The sequence below is a fragment of the Sorex fumeus genome, unplaced genomic scaffold (genome assembly GCF_029834395.1).
Source record: "Sorex fumeus unplaced genomic scaffold, SorFum_2.1 ptg000072l, whole genome shotgun sequence".
Classification (NCBI taxonomy): Eukaryota; Metazoa; Chordata; class Mammalia; order Eulipotyphla; family Soricidae; genus Sorex; species Sorex fumeus.
Genome location: NW_026606129.1, coordinates 10,723,733 through 10,742,190, shown reverse-complemented (window position 1 = coordinate 10,742,190; position 18,458 = coordinate 10,723,733). Strand labels below are relative to the sequence as shown.

Genomic DNA, 18,458 nt, shown 5'->3' with positions numbered 1-18,458 from the left:
TAATATTGCCTATTTGTTTGGCTAGTGGTATATTTTCTTTGTCTTAACACTGTAGTTCCTGCATGGATTATAATGCTTTTTTTTTTCTTTTTCTTTTCCTTTTTTTTTAAAACATTAGATAGGCATGAAGCCTTCGTCTCACAGCTGCATGTGTAGTTGCTGGTGAAGCAAATGCCTACTTAATTTGACAGTCTGGGTGTGTTTAAATTTTTTGCTTTTGCAAATAAGCAAAGCTTGCAAATAAGCTCAACCGATGGAGCCTTCGGGCAGTGAACAGTTATTTGAGGACCCTGATCCTGGAGGCAAATCCCAAGATGCAGAGGCCAGAAAGCAAACAGAATCAGAACAAAAGTTGTCTAAAATGACGCACAATGCTTTGGAGAACATTAATGTGATTGGTCAAGGCTTGAAGCATCTCTTCCAGCACCAGCGCAGGAGGTCATCAGTGTCTCCACATGATGTGCAACAAATTCAGGCAGAACCAGAACCTGAAGTGGATCTGGAAAGCCAGAATGCGTGTGCTGAGATTGATGGTGTCTCCACCCACCCCACAGCTCTGAATCGTGTTCTGCAGCAGATACGAGTGCCGCCCAAGATGAAGAGAGGCACGAGCTTGCATAGTAGGCGGGGCAAGCCAGACGCCCCCAAGGGAAGTCCTCAAATCAACAGAAAATCTGGCCAGGAGATGGCAGCTGTTATGCAGGCCGGTCGCCCCAGGTCTTCATCCACCACTGATGCACCTACCAGCTCTGCTATGATGGAAATAGCGTGCGCTGCCGCTGCCGCTGCCGCTGCCTGTCTGCCAGGGGAGGAGGGGACTGCGGAGCGAGTAAGTCTGTTAGATTTTCCTTTTCTGTTCATTTACTGTTTATTGTATCTAGGACTTTCCAGATTTTCCTATGTAACTGAAAAGAGAAGTTCTAGCAAGTATCAAGATTCAGATCATTAAAATTAAAAGTTTGAATTAGAAAAGTATCATATATTATGTGTATGATAATATTTTAAATAAAAGGAACATTTGGTTGTTGATTATCCATTCTAGTCAGCAAAAACTGACAGTCTCTAAATGATCGATCTTAATCTGTACCACAGAACATTAAGAAATTTATTACCAGCTGGGGATGTGACACTATAGTAAAGCATATGGCTTGCTTATGTGTGAAATTTAGTTTGATCTCCAGCACCCCCCAAGAGAAAAGAGAAATTTATTTTTAATGGTTTTGAGATTGCAGATGGTTAAGTGAAAGAGATAAAGTATAAGTAAGACCTACTACAATCAGATTATTTTTAAAAAGCTCATAGCGTGAAAGACAAAAACTTTTTTTAATTAGAAAGAATTTATTTTTGTTTCGGGCCACACTTAGAGGTGCTCAGAGCTTACTCCTGGCTCTTCGCTCAACGATCATTTCTGGGAGTGCTTAGGGGGACCATATTGGGTGCTGGGGATCAAACTCAGAGTCACTGCGTGTAAGACAAGTACCCTACACGCTGTACTATTGTTCTAGTCCTCTAGGGAGAACTTTTAAAAATAAATTTCTGTAATTCTTTTTTTTTAATTTTTTTTTTATTTATTATTATTTTTTTTATTATTAGTGAAACACCATGAGGTACAGTTGTAGATTTACAAATTTTTGTGTTTGGATTTCGGTCATACCATGATCAAATACCCATCCCTCCACCAGTGCCCATTTTCCACCACCAGGATAATATCCCTCCCCCCCATCCCCCCCATCCCCCCATCCCCCCCTGCCACTGTGGCAGGGCATTCCCTTTTGTTCTCTCTCTCCTTTTGGGTGTTGTGATCAATTTCTGTAATTCTTTGGGTCAACTTTACTGACATGTATTCAACAATAATATGTACATGTAATTAGATAATTAAAAGCACCAATTTTAGTATGATCTTAATATTAAAACGTATAGCTGTGTAATAACAGAACATTTATGATAAAGAACATTTCCATTCCCTGAAATGATTTTTTTTTTTTTTTTTTTTTTTGCTTTTTGGGTCATACCCGGCGATGCTCAGGGCTTACTCCTGGCTCATGCACTCAGGACTTCCTCCTGGCGGTGCTCGGGGGACTATATGGGATGCTGGGAATCGAACCCAAGTCGGACATGTTGGCTGCATGCAAGGCAAACGCCCTACCTGCTGTGCTATCGCTCCAGCCCCCTGAAATGATTTTTAAAATGAATTTTTCTGTGCCGTGCTCTGCCAACCCACACATTCCTTTCTATCCACTTTAGTTTTATCTTTTCTAGAATTTAAGATAAATGGGATCATGCAGTATGTTGTCTTTTGTGTTTGACTTTTTTCACTTAGCACATTGTCTTGGAGTTTCAACTCTATTATTTCATGTTTATTCCATGTTTAAGTATTATTGTTGTATAATTCCATTGATTTTTTTGTTTTTGTTTTGTTTTACCCATAGTGCTGGGGGTTGGGGATACACAACTTTATGTGGTGCTCCTGTCTTATTCCTGGCAGTGCTCAGGGGACCCTATATATTGGCAGAAATCAAACCTGTATCAGCCATATGCAAGGCAAGTACCTTGCCCATGATTATTTCTTTGATACAAAAATGAGTGAATTTATTGTCTACTTTGAAATAAGACAATATAAAGTAGTACGTATATGATAGATGATATGGACAAATTGAAAAGAAAAGATTCTGGGTTGTGTGAATAAAAAGCTAAGAAGAGGAGGAGGTGCATTCTTTGGGCTTATAGGAGAAACAGAGTATCTGTGTACATTGGGATAGAAGAATGGGTTATTTCAGAAATTTAAACTATGATCAAGGGAAAATTTATTGGCTGGACAGTGCATTAGAGTAATCATAATGTGTGCTCTTGTGGTTTACAGATTTTTTGCTTTCAGACTGTGTAAAATAAAGTTTATTAATGTTTTCTTCATTTTGAGAAATTTTATTGTACAAATTTATGAACTATTAAATGCCTATACAGCTTAAAAAAATGAAAGGCACATATGTTGCCTGTCTCAGGTTCTTTTTAGAATTAGGTGGTATTTCAGTTTTGCTCTCATTTTCCTTCCATACCATCTTTCAACTTAATCAAATTGATGTGTGCCCATTATATGCAAGACACTTTGAAAAATACTGTAGTGACATACAGATACACGCTGCTTGATCTTAATAATTATTTAGGATGGCAATGAAGGTTTTTTTGTTTTGTTTTGAGGGGGGAGGCATACCGGACGATGCTTGGGATTTACTCCTGGCTCTGTGCTCAGGAATTATTCCTGGTAGGGATTGGGGGACCATATGGAACGCTGGGACGGAATCCAGGTGCGCTTGCATGCAAGGCAAGCACCCTGCCTACTGTTCTATTGCTCTAGCTCAAATTACTACTTTTGTTGTTGTTGTTTGTTTGGGGGTCACACCTGGTAATGCTTAAGGAATGGAATTCTTTTGTCACTGTTTTACAGACTAGATAACAAAGTGATTTGTTCATAGTAACACTTATAAGGAGTGAAGAATTTTATTTATTTATTTATTTATTTATTTTCTTTTTGGGTCACACCTGGCGATACACAGGGATTACTCCTGGCTCTTCACTCAGGAATCACTCCTGGCGGTGCTTGGGGGACCATATGGAATGCTGGGAATTGAACCCAGGTCGGCCATGTGCAAGGCAAAAGCCCTACCTGCTGTGCTATCGCTCCAGACCCTGAAGAATTTTATTTCTGTAGATTAATTTTCTTTATGCAGGGTATAGTACTTTCACGGTATAGAAGTAGACTATGATAAGTGTTATAACAATATAAAAGTTATATTTAGGGATCAGTAAATTAATTTTGTCCAGAAGGTTCTGGGAAAACTGAATATTCCCTGAATTTCTTAGTAAGTAAACTTTTACAAAATATTTTATGGATTTTAGGTGTTAAACCTGTACGATTTTGGCTAGTGTGTTAAAGAAAGGCCTGGAATGGTCTACAGGGCTTGTAAGACAGATACCATGTACTAGCTTTATATCCCTCCTAGCAACTAGGACACACCCCTCCCCCCTTCCTGAATTTCAGGTGTTGTGCTTAGAGCCTCACTCATGCAAAGCAAGCTTTGCCACTGAGCTAAATCTCAACTTAACAAATCACTATTTTGTATACATTTTATATCATGTAAAAATAGCATTCTAGGGCCTAGAGAGATGGCACAAGGGTTAAGACACAGCCCCTCCGCCCAGACTCCCCTTCTAAAAACAGTATTTAGCTTTATATATGTGTGTGTGTGTGTGTGTGTGTATGAAAATTCATTTAAAATTTCATTGTTAGAAATGGTTTATAGCCCAGAATTTAGCTCAGTACATTCTTGGTAGAACATGTGCCTGGCATGTGTGTGGTTTAATCCCTAGTATCCATCTATGTCATTCTCTCATTCTGTTACAGTACATGTGCGCGCGCACACACACACACACACACACACACACACACACACACACACACACACAGGGTTTTGTAGAATTGTAGCTTGTCATCCCCCGAAATCCTTTTCTATAAAATTTGGGTGAAATAGCCATCCATGATTATAATAGTAACAACATAAATGTAATATTACCAACCAGTTAATATTTAAAACATGGATTTTAAATATCCATATTTTATGAAAAGTAACTGAGATTTTTTTTTTTACAAATTCTGAGAGTTTGCTTAGTTTGAAGGGAAATAAATAAGTAGACACAAAATTTGGAAGCTTGAGAAGGGAGCACTGTAACACTGTCCTCCCGTTCATCGATTTTCTTGAGCAGGCACCAATAATGTCTCCATTGTGAGATTTGTTGTTACTGTTTTTGGCATGTGGAGCATGTCACAGGTAGCTTGCCAGACTTTGCCATGCGGGCGGAATACTCTTGGTTAGCTTGCCGGGCTCTCCGAGAGGGGTGGAGGAATCGAACCCCGGTCGTCTGCATGCAAGGCCAACGCCCTACCCGCTATGCTATCACTCTGACCCATAAGTGGAGTATCTTGAAAATATTTAGTAGTAATTTTTTTAAATTACTGAATATACACACACACATACATATATATGTATATATACACACACATATATACACACATACATATGTATATAATATACATATATATGTGTGTGTAGCACCGCACTGTAGCACCGTCATCCCGTTGTTCATCAGTTTGCTGGAGTGGGCACCAGTAACGTCTCACAACAAATTGTGAGACTTGTTGTTACTGTTTTTGGTGTATCGAATACGTCACGGGTAGCTTGCCAGGCTTTGCCGTGCGGGCGAGATACTCTCGGTAGCTTGCCGGGCTCTCCGAGAGGGGCGGAGGTATATATAAAATCTCAGTTCACTATATCAGATTATCCTGTTTGTAGATGTATTTATAAAGAGCAATATCTCTGTTTTGGGCCACACTCAGCTGTACTCAAGGCTTACTTCTGATTCTGTGTTTGGGTATCACTTCTGTCAGGGCTTGGGGTACCATATGGGGTGCCAGGGATAGAACCCAGGTCGGCCTCATGCAAGACAGGTGGGCTTGGAGAACCATATGTAGTGCTGAGGATTGAACCCAGGTTAGCCACATGCAGGGCAAGTGCACTATCCACTGTACTATCACTCCAGCCCCAAGAGCAGAATATCTTTATTAGACTAAAGTTAGGAAAAGTTCTGTGGATTGCTTGCCGTATAGAGGAAAAGGGATTTTGTGTATGTGTAAGAAATGCCTTTCCAAATCTAAAAGAAAGAAAAGAGGAAAAGGTTAGGACCGGTGGAAAAAGAGATTGAATTGCTCTTCTTGGTAGTTCCCACTCTGGTGGCAAAAAAAGGTCAGTGTTGCGATGACTTCATATTGAATGGGGCAAACAACCATTGATAAAATTGTAGCCTTCAGATCTACATAGGAATTTTTCGTGTAACAGAATTGGGTAGCTATGGGCAGAAGACAAAAACAAACAAACAAAAACCAACAAACAGTTGGCTATCATTTTTTTCCTGTATTGGAGGCCTAATGCAATTCTGCCCTGATTGCTTCTCTGCCTGTAGACTTTAGGCATAGCAGCAGCAGCGGGAGGGCACCTCAGATTGCTGTAACCTTTGGCCTGTAATCTCCACAGAGTGGAATTAGATTGGGGCTTTCCCAGGACTACCCAACTGAGACCAGCACTGGAAAGGGCACGCCAAGCCCAGTGCCTACTGCTCTCTGGCATTCGTCTTTGAATTAACTCGCAAAACCCTTTCTTCCTTATTCTTAATCAGTAACAAATAATTAGTAGACTCAGAATTTGTGGATTACTCAGGGTTTATAAAAAGGTTTCCTACTTGTGGTTTAAATCACAACAGTATGGCATTATGCTCTGTTCAAATTAAAGAGAAATTTCTAAGATTACATTGGTTGAATAAAACCAGAGTACTGTACAACAGGTGGGGCGTTTGCCTTGCACGAGGCTGGCCTGGCCGAAACGAGTTCAATTCCTCCGCCCCTCTTGGAGAGCCCGGCAAGCTACCGGGAGTATCTCGCTGGCACGGCAAGGCCTGGCAAAATACCCGTGACGTATTTGATATGCCAAACACAGTCACAACAAGTCAGTCTCACAATGTTACTGGGCCCGCTGGAGCAAATCGATGAACAACGGAGGACAGTGACAGTGACCCTTGAGTACTGGTTTCCCAAGGGGGAGGAAATGGAAGGATAATTCCTGTTGGTGACCACCAGATGGTGCCACGAGGCCAAGAAAATAGGATGGAAGCGAGGGAATGCTAATTGCCATTGCCATACTGACAGGATGTTAATAAACAGGCAGTCATAACTTGAAAGGTGACGAACTTTTAATGTAGGAGTTGAAGATGTATTTTAGCTTTTTAGTTGTCTTATATCAGAAGTACTTAATCCTAGCTTGGGACTAGCATTGCATATATTTCCTTTAGTATAGTTTCTTACGTAGTTGTTCCCCCACACATTTTGGTTATTTATAACTACCTTATGTTGATGTTTAATATGGTGCTTCTAATAGATTAAATGCATAGGTGTAGGGCGTTCTTGACTGTGGAGTTTGTCATGCAAAATTTATGATAAATGTTTCAAGTTCTTTGCTTTGTTGTGGGCCTTACTTAGCAGTGCTCAAAGGTTACTCCTGGATCTTGCTTGGAGGTAACACCTTGTGGTGCACAGGGGATCATGTGATGCCAGGGATAGAACCTTGGCTTCTTTAATGTAAAGTATGTGCCCAGCCCTTCATCTTTCTGGTCCTTTTAATTTGGGGGTGAGGGGGGCGGGTCACTCCCAGCGATGCTCAGGGATTACTCCTGGCTCTGCACTCAGGAATCACTCCTGGTGGTGCTCGGGGACTCTTTGGGATATCAGGGATCAAACCCAGCTCGGCCACATGCAAAGCAAACGCCCTACCCACTGTACCATTGCTTTGGCCCCCTCTGATCCTTTTTAAAGAGAAGTCCTTTTAAAGGCAAGCACCCTGCCCAGTGTACTCACTCCAGCCCCAGGCTTAGGGTTTATTTTTTTTTAAAGAAATTGACATATTTTGGTTTGTTTTTATTTGGGGCCACACCGTGCAGTGCTCAGAGCTTACTCCTGGTTCTGTGCTCAGGAATCACTCCTGTTGGAGCCTGGGGGACTATTTGGGGTGTCAGGGATGAACCTGGGTTGACCATGTGCAAGGCAAATGCCTTACCCTCTATACTGTCTGTCCAGTCCCCCAAATTTAATTAATTCTGATAGTTTATCATGACTTTTGATCTTGTTTATCAATGTGAGTAGACTAGATTTTACTTTTTGTTTTTAGTTTCCGACCATACCTGGAGGTACTCAGGGCTTACTCTGGTTCAGTGCTCAGGGGTCACTCGTGGTGGGACTTGGGGGACCATCGGGGATTGAATCCAGGTTGATTGCATGCAAGGCAAGTGCCCTACCTGATGAACTCTCTCTCCAGTACCTAGATTTTTTAAAATTTATTTTCATAAAGTTGTTCACAATAATGGATTACATTCAGTAGTTTGGTGTCAGTCCCACCACCATTACACCTTCCCACCACCGTTATTTTTAATTTCCCCACAACCACTCAAACCTGCTGAAAAGGCAGATGCTAGACAATTTATTGTGTATTGCTTGTTATGAATAGTATATGATGTTGTACAGCCACTCTTGTGGCCGCTTGCTCCTGGAATACTAAAGTTTTAGATAATAAGGATCTGGAGAAATCTCTGCAGTGAGCTGTTCAGTTCCAAGATTTTTTTGTGTGTGTCTCTGGATCGTGGCCATTAAGGAGCTAAAATAGCAGTGGGGGGCAGTTCATGGATGTGACCTCCAGCATCCCATCCCATAGGGGCGGGGGGATGAGAATTTCCTCTCCCTTGAGACCTGGAGTTTGCTGTCACTGATCCCGCCTACCTGGACTTCTCACTGGGTTCTGGAAGTTGGCGGCACCTAGGGGGCAGGTGGAGGGATGACACCTTCTCCCGTCTGAGGCACCTCGGTCCAGCACCTACTAGTTTCTGTGTTTGACTTTGTCTTACAGACTTTGAAAATGTATTTTTTCTAAATAGAGCAACTTTAAATATATTGTCAGTTTTTTTAAAAAAAAAATTATTTTTGGATCCTACCCGGTGATTCCCAGGGCTCACTTCTGGCTCTGCACTCAGGTATTACTCCTGGTGGTGCTCTGGGGACTGTATGGGATGCCGGGGATCCAACCTGGGTTGGTCACACACAAAGCAAGCACCCTATACATTGTGCTATCTCTACGACCTCAAGATGTTTGAGTTTAAAAATATGAGGAGGGGCTGGAGCGATAGCCCAGCGGGTAGGGCGTTTGCCTTGCATGGTCCCCCGAGCACCGCCAGGAGTAATTCCTGAGTGCATGAAATGAACCAGGAGTAACCCCTGAGCATCGCCAGGTGTGACCCAAAAAGCAAAAATACATAAATAAATAAATCACTTATCACTTAATCACTTAATCCCCATTATTCATCGATTTATTCGAGCGGGTGCCAGTAACGTCTCCATTCATCCCGGTTGCGTGCTAGCGTAGCCCAATGGTATCTGTTCGTTTTAGGAACATGTAGAGCCTCAAACCGATCATTTAGGGTCTTGACGAAGAAGTCTGACCATCTTATAGGTGGGCGTCCACGTGATCTTTTGATGTCTCGTGGAATCCAATCAGTAATGGCTCTAGTCCAGCGGTTGTCTGTAAACCTCATTACATGTCCAGCCCATCTGATTTTTGATGTCTTGGCAAATGAGACAGCGTCTCTGATTCTTGAGCGTTGACGAAGATCAGAACTCCGGATTCTATCTCTCATTTGAGTGAATCGTGATATTCCAAGCATAGTTCTTTCGATTCCTCTTTGAGAGACCCGAATAGTGTTCTCATCCTGTTTTCGTAGGGTCCAGGTCTCTGAGGCATATGTTAATGCAGGAAGAATAGTGGAATCAAAGAGATGTGCTCGTAGTTGGAGGTTCTTTGTCCTTTTAGTTATTTCTTCAATGCTCTTGAAGGCATTCCAAGCCGCTCTCTTCCTCCTGCGTAACTCAGGTGCCAGGTCATTCGTCATGTTGATTTCTCGACCTAAGTATATATAACTGTTGCATTCGGAGATGGTGGTTCCGTTGAGAGCGAATGGAGCGTCAGGAACAAGGCTGTTTCTCATAAACATTGTCTTCGTAAGATTCAGCTGTAGTCCGACCTTTCCACACTCACGGTCAAAGTCCGCAAGCATTTGTGCTGCTTGGCTGATGTTTGGTGTTATTAGAACGATGTCATCAGCAAAGCGGAGGTGGTGTAGTTGCCGACCATCTATCTTCACTCCCATGTTTTCCCATTCTAGTCGTCGCATGATGTTCTCGAGGGTGGCACTGAAGAGTTTTGGTGAAATGGTATCACCCTGCCGAACCCCTCTCTTGATATGGATGATTACTTCTTTGTAGAATGGTGAGATCTTGGTAGTGAATCCGCAATAGAGCTCACGAAGGATCCTGATGTATTGAGTTTGTACGCCCTGATTGGCTAGGGCTTCCATGACCGCTTCCGTCTCAACAGAATCAAAGGCCTTCTTTAAATCAATGAACGTTAGACAGAGCGGCATCTTGAACTCCCGAGATACCTCAATGAGCTTGGTTATTGTGTGGATATGGTCGATGGTACTGAATCCTTTTCGGAATCCAGCTTGTTCACATGGTTGTCCTTCATCTAGTGTTCTGCTAATCCTCTTCAGGATGACTCGAGTGAATAGTTTGTAGATGACAGACAATAGGCAGATTGGGTGATAGTTGCCAATGTCGTGGATGTCTCCTTTCTTGTATAGTAGTACAGTCTTGCTGGTTTTCCATTGGGATGGAACCTTGCATTCAGACAGGTAGCGTGTGAAGAGTCGAGCTAATGTATTGATGAGTACTGATGGTAAGTTCTTCAGGTGTTCAGGTCTGATCTTGTCTGGGCCAGGTGCTTTTTGTTTCTTTACCGACGAGATGGCATGTTGGATTTCGGAAGGGAGAACATTGGGAACGACATATCCATCATGTGGTATGTGGTATGTGGGCAAGTGGATGTGGCTATTAAAGAGATCTGAGTAGAAGTCATGAATAATCTTCTCCATTGCCCTTCTGGAAGATGTGATAGATCCATCATGATGTCGGAGGGCAGTCATCTTGGTTTTGTAGTTGGTGAAGGACAGGCGGGCATTACGAATGTTTTTCCCAACTTCTGCTGCATCTACCAGTACTGCTGCTCTCCTGTTTTTGAGGTCATCCTTGATGGCTTTTCTGCACTGTTTTGCCAGTTCGGACGTTTGCTTGTGGTTGCCTGAGGCACGTGCCACGCCACGTTGGCGAATAAGTTCAAGAGTGTTCGAAGAAAGACGGTTTTTTGTGGTTATCTCTCTCTTGGCATTCCTTGCACAATCATGGAGGTGCTGAATCATTCGATCGTATTCCTCATCAATGTTGTCAATGATGGCATCTTCCCATGTTGCTGCAACAGAGCCAAAGAGTTCCCAGTTGGTGGTTGTTCTGGGAGTCTTCTTCTTAAACCTTGCATTCTTTTCTCCTCGTTCTGTGAGGTAGAATTTTGCACGAAGAAGACGGTGGTCTGATCCCGTTTGGAATTTTGGGACAACAGCAACATCGGTTAGGCAAAAACGCCGATTGAATATGATGTGGTCTATTTCATTGTGGAACCGTCCATCGGGAGACTCCCATGTCCAACGTTTAGATTCAGCCTTTTGGAATTGTGAGTTACCATGGAAGGTTTTGGTTGACATGATGAACTCAGACAGTCTGTCACCTTGTTCGTTCCATTCCAGGCCATGGGTTCCGATGTGGAGTTCATCGACTGATCTTCTTGGTCCTATCTTGGCATTAAAATCACCGACAATGATCTTGTAGAAGGTGTGATCTTCTTTATAGAATTTCTCCAGCTCCATGTAGAATTTCTCAGTTTCTTTTTCACCATAACTGGATGTTGGTGCGTAGACAACAAAGATAGAAACTGCCGGTAGTGAGCCACATTTATTCAAGTGTAATCGTCCGATTCGGGTTGTTAGGCATTCAAATGAATCAATGCTTGTGACTAAGTTTGTGTTGACAAGGATAGCGACACCACCGACGCCTCTTTTATCACATGTTCCAAGGAACAGTTCTTCTCCAGTGTCGAAAACAGCATGATGGGATTGATGTAATAATAATAAATAATAATAAATAAATAATAAATAAATAAATATATGAGGAAAATTTCCTTGTGAGAATAATTAGCAAAGATTTATTGGTTTATATAAAAATATTCAGCCAAAGGTCAAATCTGATATTTAAGAACTGACAAGTAAATTTTTATCTTAATAACATCTTACATGAACAAGGATTCTTAACTCAAATTTTAGAATTACAATAATGAAGAAGCTAAGAATTCGAAAATCTTGTGTTGGAAAGTGAATTCGTTGCAACAGAAATGACTTTCAGCAAGTAGATCCTAAGTGATTAGCAAAGACTCACAAACCATTAAAACTCAAAGATAGCCCTAATTAAAATCCTCAATTTTTTTTAAAGACCAGGGATATAAAAACCTGCCTGATTTTTTTTTTTTATAGTTATAAATGATCCTGGGACCAAAGCCTTGAATTCATTCTGATTTAGAGTTCAGTATTCTTGACTCTTTAATCTTTTGACCATTCAGAGAACTAAAGAATTCCATATCTGTTTAGACAACAAGAAAAAGGAAGAAGAAAATATTCCTTTTTTTCTCCATATTTCAGTAGCTAGATTGATTAGCTTGCTGCAATGAAGGCAGAAATCTATGTGCATCAACAGAGGGTAATTTCTTTACTGCTCAGGTTTGGTTTTATATTATCTTTAAATAATACTTGTCATCTTTTTCAGACAAGTAGCAATGAAAATAAATTATGTTAATGATTCCCTAGAGTTATTTAATATCACTTACCTTTAAAATAGGGCTAGAGCGATAGCACAGCAGTAGGGCGTTTGCCTTGCACGCAGCCAACATGGCTGACCCGAGTTTGATTCCTCCGCCCCTCTTGGAGAGCCCGGCAAGCTACCGAGAGTATCTCGCCCACACGGCAGAGCCTGGCAAGCCACCCGTGATGTATTCGATATGCCAAAAACAGTAACAACAAATCGATGAACCTTTAAAATGAGCCATGGCATCCTAGATTCTAGAATACCTGAAAAAGAAAAAGAGAGATAAAAAAAAACAAGTAGGGGCCAGAGAGATAGTACAGCAGTCAAAGTGTTTGCCTTGCATGCAGCCAAATCGGGTACCAGCTTCAGAATCCTATATGGTCCCCCAGGCAACGCCACAAGTGATCTTTGAGCACAAAGCCAGGAATAACTCCTGAGCATCATGCCCAGGAAAAATACACACACAAACACACAAAAAGGAAGTAGTTATAGTGATAAAAGAAAACTTTTATTTAGCTAAAAAAAAAAAACTTCTATTTAGTGAGTTAGCATGTTAAATAAGCTGTCTCTGCAGCATGTGTTTGCATGTGAGATTAAAGATGGGAAGGAAAAGAAACTCACAATTAAAGTCTCACATTAATCACATGACATTGCAGAAGTTTAGGTAAAAAAAAAAAAGCCCCCTGTTAATTAAAGGAAGGTGAGAACCCTGTTGTCTTACTGATTTAAGACATGAGTAAACTGAAGTATTATTTTATTATTATTTTGGGGCCACACAGTGATGCTCAGGGCTCTGTGCTCAGGAGTAACCTGTGGCAGCACTCAGCTCTTGGGGACCATATGTGGTGGCAGAGATTGAACCAGGTATGGCTGCATGCAAGGCAAGACACCTTACCAAGAATGAATATTACTTTATTTGGGTTTTTGTTTTTGAGTTACACCCAGTGTTGCTCAGGACTTATTCCTAGTTTTACGCTCAGGGATCATGCCTCACTGTGCTCAGGGACTAAATATAGTACCAGGGATTAAACTGGGTTCAGCTGCATTCAAGGTAAGTGCCTTACCCCTATACTGTCTCTCTGGTTCCTTAAGAGTGAATTCTAGGGGCTGGAGCCATAGCACAGTAGGTAGGGTGTTTGCCTTGCACACGGCCCACCTGGGTTTAATTCCCAGCATCAGATATGGTCCCCTGAGCACCGCCAGGAGTAATCCCTGAGTACAGAGCCAGGAGTAAGCCCTGTGCATTGCTGGATGTGACCCAAAAAGAAAAGAAAAAAAATTCTAAAACTTAGTGGATAATTGAGAAATTTTCCCATGTCATTGATTATTAGTCTTCACAGGAATATTTTTTTTATTAAAAATTTTTTTAATAGTGAGACATCATGAGGTACAGTTGCAGACTTGCACATTTTTCTGCTTGGGTTTCAATTATACAATGATCAAATACCCATCCCTCCATCAGTGCCCATTTCCCACCACCACGGATCCCAGTATCCCTCCCACCCCCCATCCCCCCATCCCACCCTGCCTCTGTGGCAGGGCATTCCCCTCTGTTCTCTCTCTCTCCTTTTGTGTGTTTCACAGGAATATTTTGTGGAAGCAAATCTAAAATTTTATAAGAAACTTATATTCAACATTTTGGGCATCTAATATATTTGACTTTTTTGATATTTGTCACATAATTTAAGTTGCTTGTCAGCTTTTTGAGGTCTAACCTTTTTCAGAAAAGGTAATTAAGTCTTAAAAAATTAAGGAACTGGAGTGATAAGTGCAGCAGGGCAGGCACTTGCCTAGCATGCAGCTGACCAGGTCCGGTCCCTGGCACCAGCACTGCGTACAGTCCTGAGAGTACAGCCAGGAGTGCCGCTTGGCACAGTGGCTCAAAAACAAACAGGATTATCTTGCTCAAGACCAAACAGCTAGTACACAGCTGAGTCCTAAGGTCTTTGCTTATTTTGCTAAAACACAAGATGCCTTGAAATTAATTTTTTGTTTTGCTTATTGGGCCTCGCTCAGTCCTTACTTCTGGCTCTGTGCTCACTCTTGTTGGGAATCTGAAGACCATACGTGGCCAGGGATTGAACCTGGGATTAAAATTCATGTATTTAGTGTGATGAGTATAGTATGAAGGACAGATAATGTAGATCTTAGAAGTTATAATGCCCCAAAGAGTTGTCCCAAAGAGTTGGTAACCTATCAGCTAGGTGGAATACACACACACACACACACACACACACACACACACACAGACACGCACACACCCATTTTCCTACAGCACCTAAGAAAATATTTTAAGTCTAGTAAGTAGCTATTATGGTAGAAATGGATAAAGTAGATTTTTGGGTAGGGTGAGGTGGGGAGGGAAGCAGGGTTTGAGGTGAGAGGACTCAGATGCTGAGGAATGCGTTTTTCCAGAGCGTCACAGCATGCAGGGATGAATAGCATCATACGTTGGGAGGGATTTCTGTAATCATCCTTTTGTTTTCACTTACTGCTGCTGGAATTTGAGCCCGGACCTGACACATGCAGGGCGTGCTCTCGACCACTGAACCACATCTCTAGCCTTTGCAGTCATTTTACTCAGCTCTGGAGCATTGTTCTGGTTATCTGACTTCTCAGAATCGCCATTCTACTTGTAGTGGATTCCTGTTTTAGACAGACCTAACATTTTCAACAGAAATTTGATTCCTTATAGTTCTCTTATTAAGGCTAATGAGATTACATATTACCTCTGCTTTAATTCTCTTCACAATGTGTGCCTTTCTCAAAAATTTCTCTCTAGGCCAGTTATCAACTCTTCGCTACTACCATATATCTTGCTTGCCAAGAATTTCCTCTTGCCATCAGTAAGACCTTGAGCTAATGTAGCTCAAGGAGAAGGTTGACCTAAATGATGGTTTGAGGTCCCTTGGGATGATAAATGAATTTGCAATCTTTTTGGACTCATCTGGGATACTTCACAACTCGATTCTTGGCATTTACACATTTAAATTTATTTAGTGGTGTGTGTGTGTGTGTGTGTGTGTGTGTATGGAGGCACACTCAGTGGTGCTCAGGATGCCCAGAGTTTACTCCTGTTTCTGTGCTCAGGGATCATTCTTGCATTCTTGGTGGTGTTCTGGGGATTATCTGTGCTGCCAAGAGTTGAACTGAGGTCAGCACACATACAAGGCAAGAGCCTTAACCTATGTACTGTCTCTCTAGCCCTTAATTTGTGGTTTTAACATTTAGTTCAAGGACTCCAGCAGTCCAGGAATAATGTGGATGCTTCATAGATTTCAATATCCCAGTGCAGGAGCCATGCTAATCTTTTCAGTGTTGTTCCTGTTAGTGTATTTGCTGCTGAAGCAAGCACGGGGGCAGTCTTTCACATGCTAGTTTTGAATACTTAGTCATGTTGTTTCAGCAACTTTGATTGTTCCCGTTCTTCAGTGTTCTTGTTTATCTCTCGCACACACACCTGACTGGTCTGCACAGGGGTTGCACATTAGATCACAGTGCTTGCACATTTGGTTGAGGTTTCGCTTCTTTAGTTGTGGTTCTTGCACGCATGCTTACTGGGGGTGAACTCAGCTGTGCTCATTCTGGTTCTAGTGTTCACTGGTAGCGTCTTCAGCGATTAAACACTTACTTGACAAGGGACACATTTCTAGACCATTATGATTACATCTTTTTTAGTTGCAGTGCTCACAGGAGGTCAGACCTTTGTTTTTGGTACTTGAATAGACCCACTGTGATGTAGCTGGAAGTTGCAGTGTTGGGATTCACAGACAGCCGAGCTGCAAGGCTAACGTAGCAGAGCTCCTGGGATCGTGCTTGGAATAAGTGGCAGCATTGGGAACCGAACTGGAAACCTTATGCTAAGTCACTGAGCTAGTTCTTTTGCCCTTCATATTCCTCTTAGTCTCCAGATAATTCTAAAGGTGACTGAGCTTCCCCTAATGGCAAGGCAATGTATGGTTCCTTTTTAATATATACAACTACGTTTTAGAAATGGTTTCTTCTTTTTGTGTTCTGATTTATTTTTATTGTCATTGATTTTTATTTGGTAAAAATTGTAGAATTAAATTTGAAGTAGTAGAGTGCTTTATAAAGATTTCAAATCTCCAAAGACTCATTCTCAATCCCTTGCTTTGTTTTAGAATACTAATGACAAACATGAACATTTGAAAATATGTTTTTTTTTTCTTTTTTCTTCTCTCTTTTTGATTTTGTTTTTGGGCCACACCAACCTTTTGCTCAGGGATTACTCCTGGGTCTGTGCTTAGGGATCCCTCCTGGCAGACTTGGGGGACCGTATAGGATATAGGGAATCAAACCCGAGCCAGTCGCATGTAAGACAAGCGCCCTATCCGCTGTACTATTGCTCCGGCTCCAAATATAAGGCATTTTCTGTATCTGACTGTCTTAAACATTTTGGTAGTATGCTGCAAGCAGGAATATACTTGAAAAATTAACCTCAAGGGCAAGATTATGTAATTTTAACAATTAGTTGAAATGGGCTTAATAATCTTGTTGGCATCACTTCCATTGTTACTGTTGAAAGGAATCCAGCTTAGGTACTTAAATTCAGTCAGATTAGGTTTAATTTTTAGGTTTAAACTAGAGGAATAATGAAAGCTGTCTTCATAGGTCTTTATTTTCCTTTGGGCATGTATGTACATGTGTGTATACCAATTGCTGATTACTAAAACCTGTATGCATGGTAGTAGCTTGGTGGAGAACCAGGTACTCCATTTCTCTTCCTCTGGCTCTGTGCATTGGAGAATCACATATTATGCATGTTGTGAGAAACACCCATAATTCCAATGAGAGTTGGACTAAACCTTTGATATTCTGTCTAACATTCTGTGACTTTTGATAGGGGTTCACAGTATGAACACTTACATTTAAGTTACTGCAGGAATCTTAGGCTATGAATAAAGATCTGTTTTAGGAGTGTACTGCAAAATTTTCAACTTCATCCAAACCTTCTGCTCAAAATTTCTGCTGTTGTCTTTAAAAGATTTGATGGTTCCTGTTTTTCGTGCTGTTTACATTTAAGGCCTCTTGTAGGACAATGGGCTGACTATGGGAGCAGTATGTAAGTCAGTGTTATCACTTACTCTGCTTGAAAATGTAAAAGAAAAAAATTGTGCAGGAGAAAACATGATTGTACACTTAGAATGGGTGAATAATTATTTTCAAGTGTTTAGTATCACAGATGACTTAGTACATAGTTTGTTAAATTCTTTCTACCGTATAATGAGTACCATATCATTAGGAATAATCTACTCATGGGCCTGGAGGATAAACACATGGGTTAGAGTACCTGCCTTTGAGGCATATGGTTACAAGTTCAAATCCCTTGTGTCCCACATGTACCAACGTGATCTTCTATTTGGACTTGGCAGCCATGCTGTGCTGTCTTTGATCCCCTGCACAGTAAGCAGTTTCTGGCCTCGTCGCAGCCAGGTTTCTGTACTCATCACAAAAGAGGAGGGTGCAGCCCCCAGCCAGCATCTCCACTAAAGAGAAGTGTAAGCACCATGGCTAGAAAGTGTAACTCCTAGTGAACACATGTATGAGCACCACAACCGTAAGTTGTGTGTTTCAACCAGGAAAATGATCCCCGGTGAGGCCAGCACATGTGCACGCCTCAGTGAGTGATGTGAAAGAGTGTGTGAGCACAGCAACCTGATGTGTGATCCTTGATGAACAAACCAGGCTTACATGCAGCCCCTGGTTATCCCAACAGTGAAGTCAAGGGGAGGTGGGGAGGAAGGGAGTGAAAAAATTAGGACCAGTAATTTATTGTGGCAGAAAGAAAAGGAGAATCTACTCTGCAATAGAAATGGAATCGTTTTTCATCTTTTAAGCTCTGAACTGTACCAACTAAACAAAAGCCTCATCACTGCTCACCTGCTCTTCCCTTTTCTTTATTCTCTTAGGTGAAGGGATGGTTGTCTTGTGAAACTAAGCTAGCCAAATAAGCTGGCAAGAAGTGTGTACCTCTTCATTATACTTCCCTTGATTTGAGTATTGTGAATGTGAACTCAGCGCTGCAGAGTGCCTGCTCAGGTTTCTCTAT

At 41.6% G+C, this 18,458-nt stretch overlaps 1 protein-coding gene and 1 pseudogene across 1 annotated transcript in view; one reads left to right on the top strand and one right to left on the bottom strand.

Moving 5' to 3' along the window:
- Positions 1-18,458, top strand: part of TMCC1 (transmembrane and coiled-coil domain family 1) — a 137,412-nt gene that overhangs the window by 5,764 nt on the left and 113,190 nt on the right. Inside the window, exon 2 of the mRNA XM_056129785.1 lies at positions 123-829. Coding sequence (XP_055985760.1) covers positions 254-829 — 576 coding nt within the window. The 5' untranslated portion in view covers positions 123-253. The remainder of the gene's footprint in view (positions 1-122; positions 830-18,458) is intronic.
- Positions 15,642-15,739, bottom strand: LOC130037945 (uncharacterized; annotated as a pseudogene).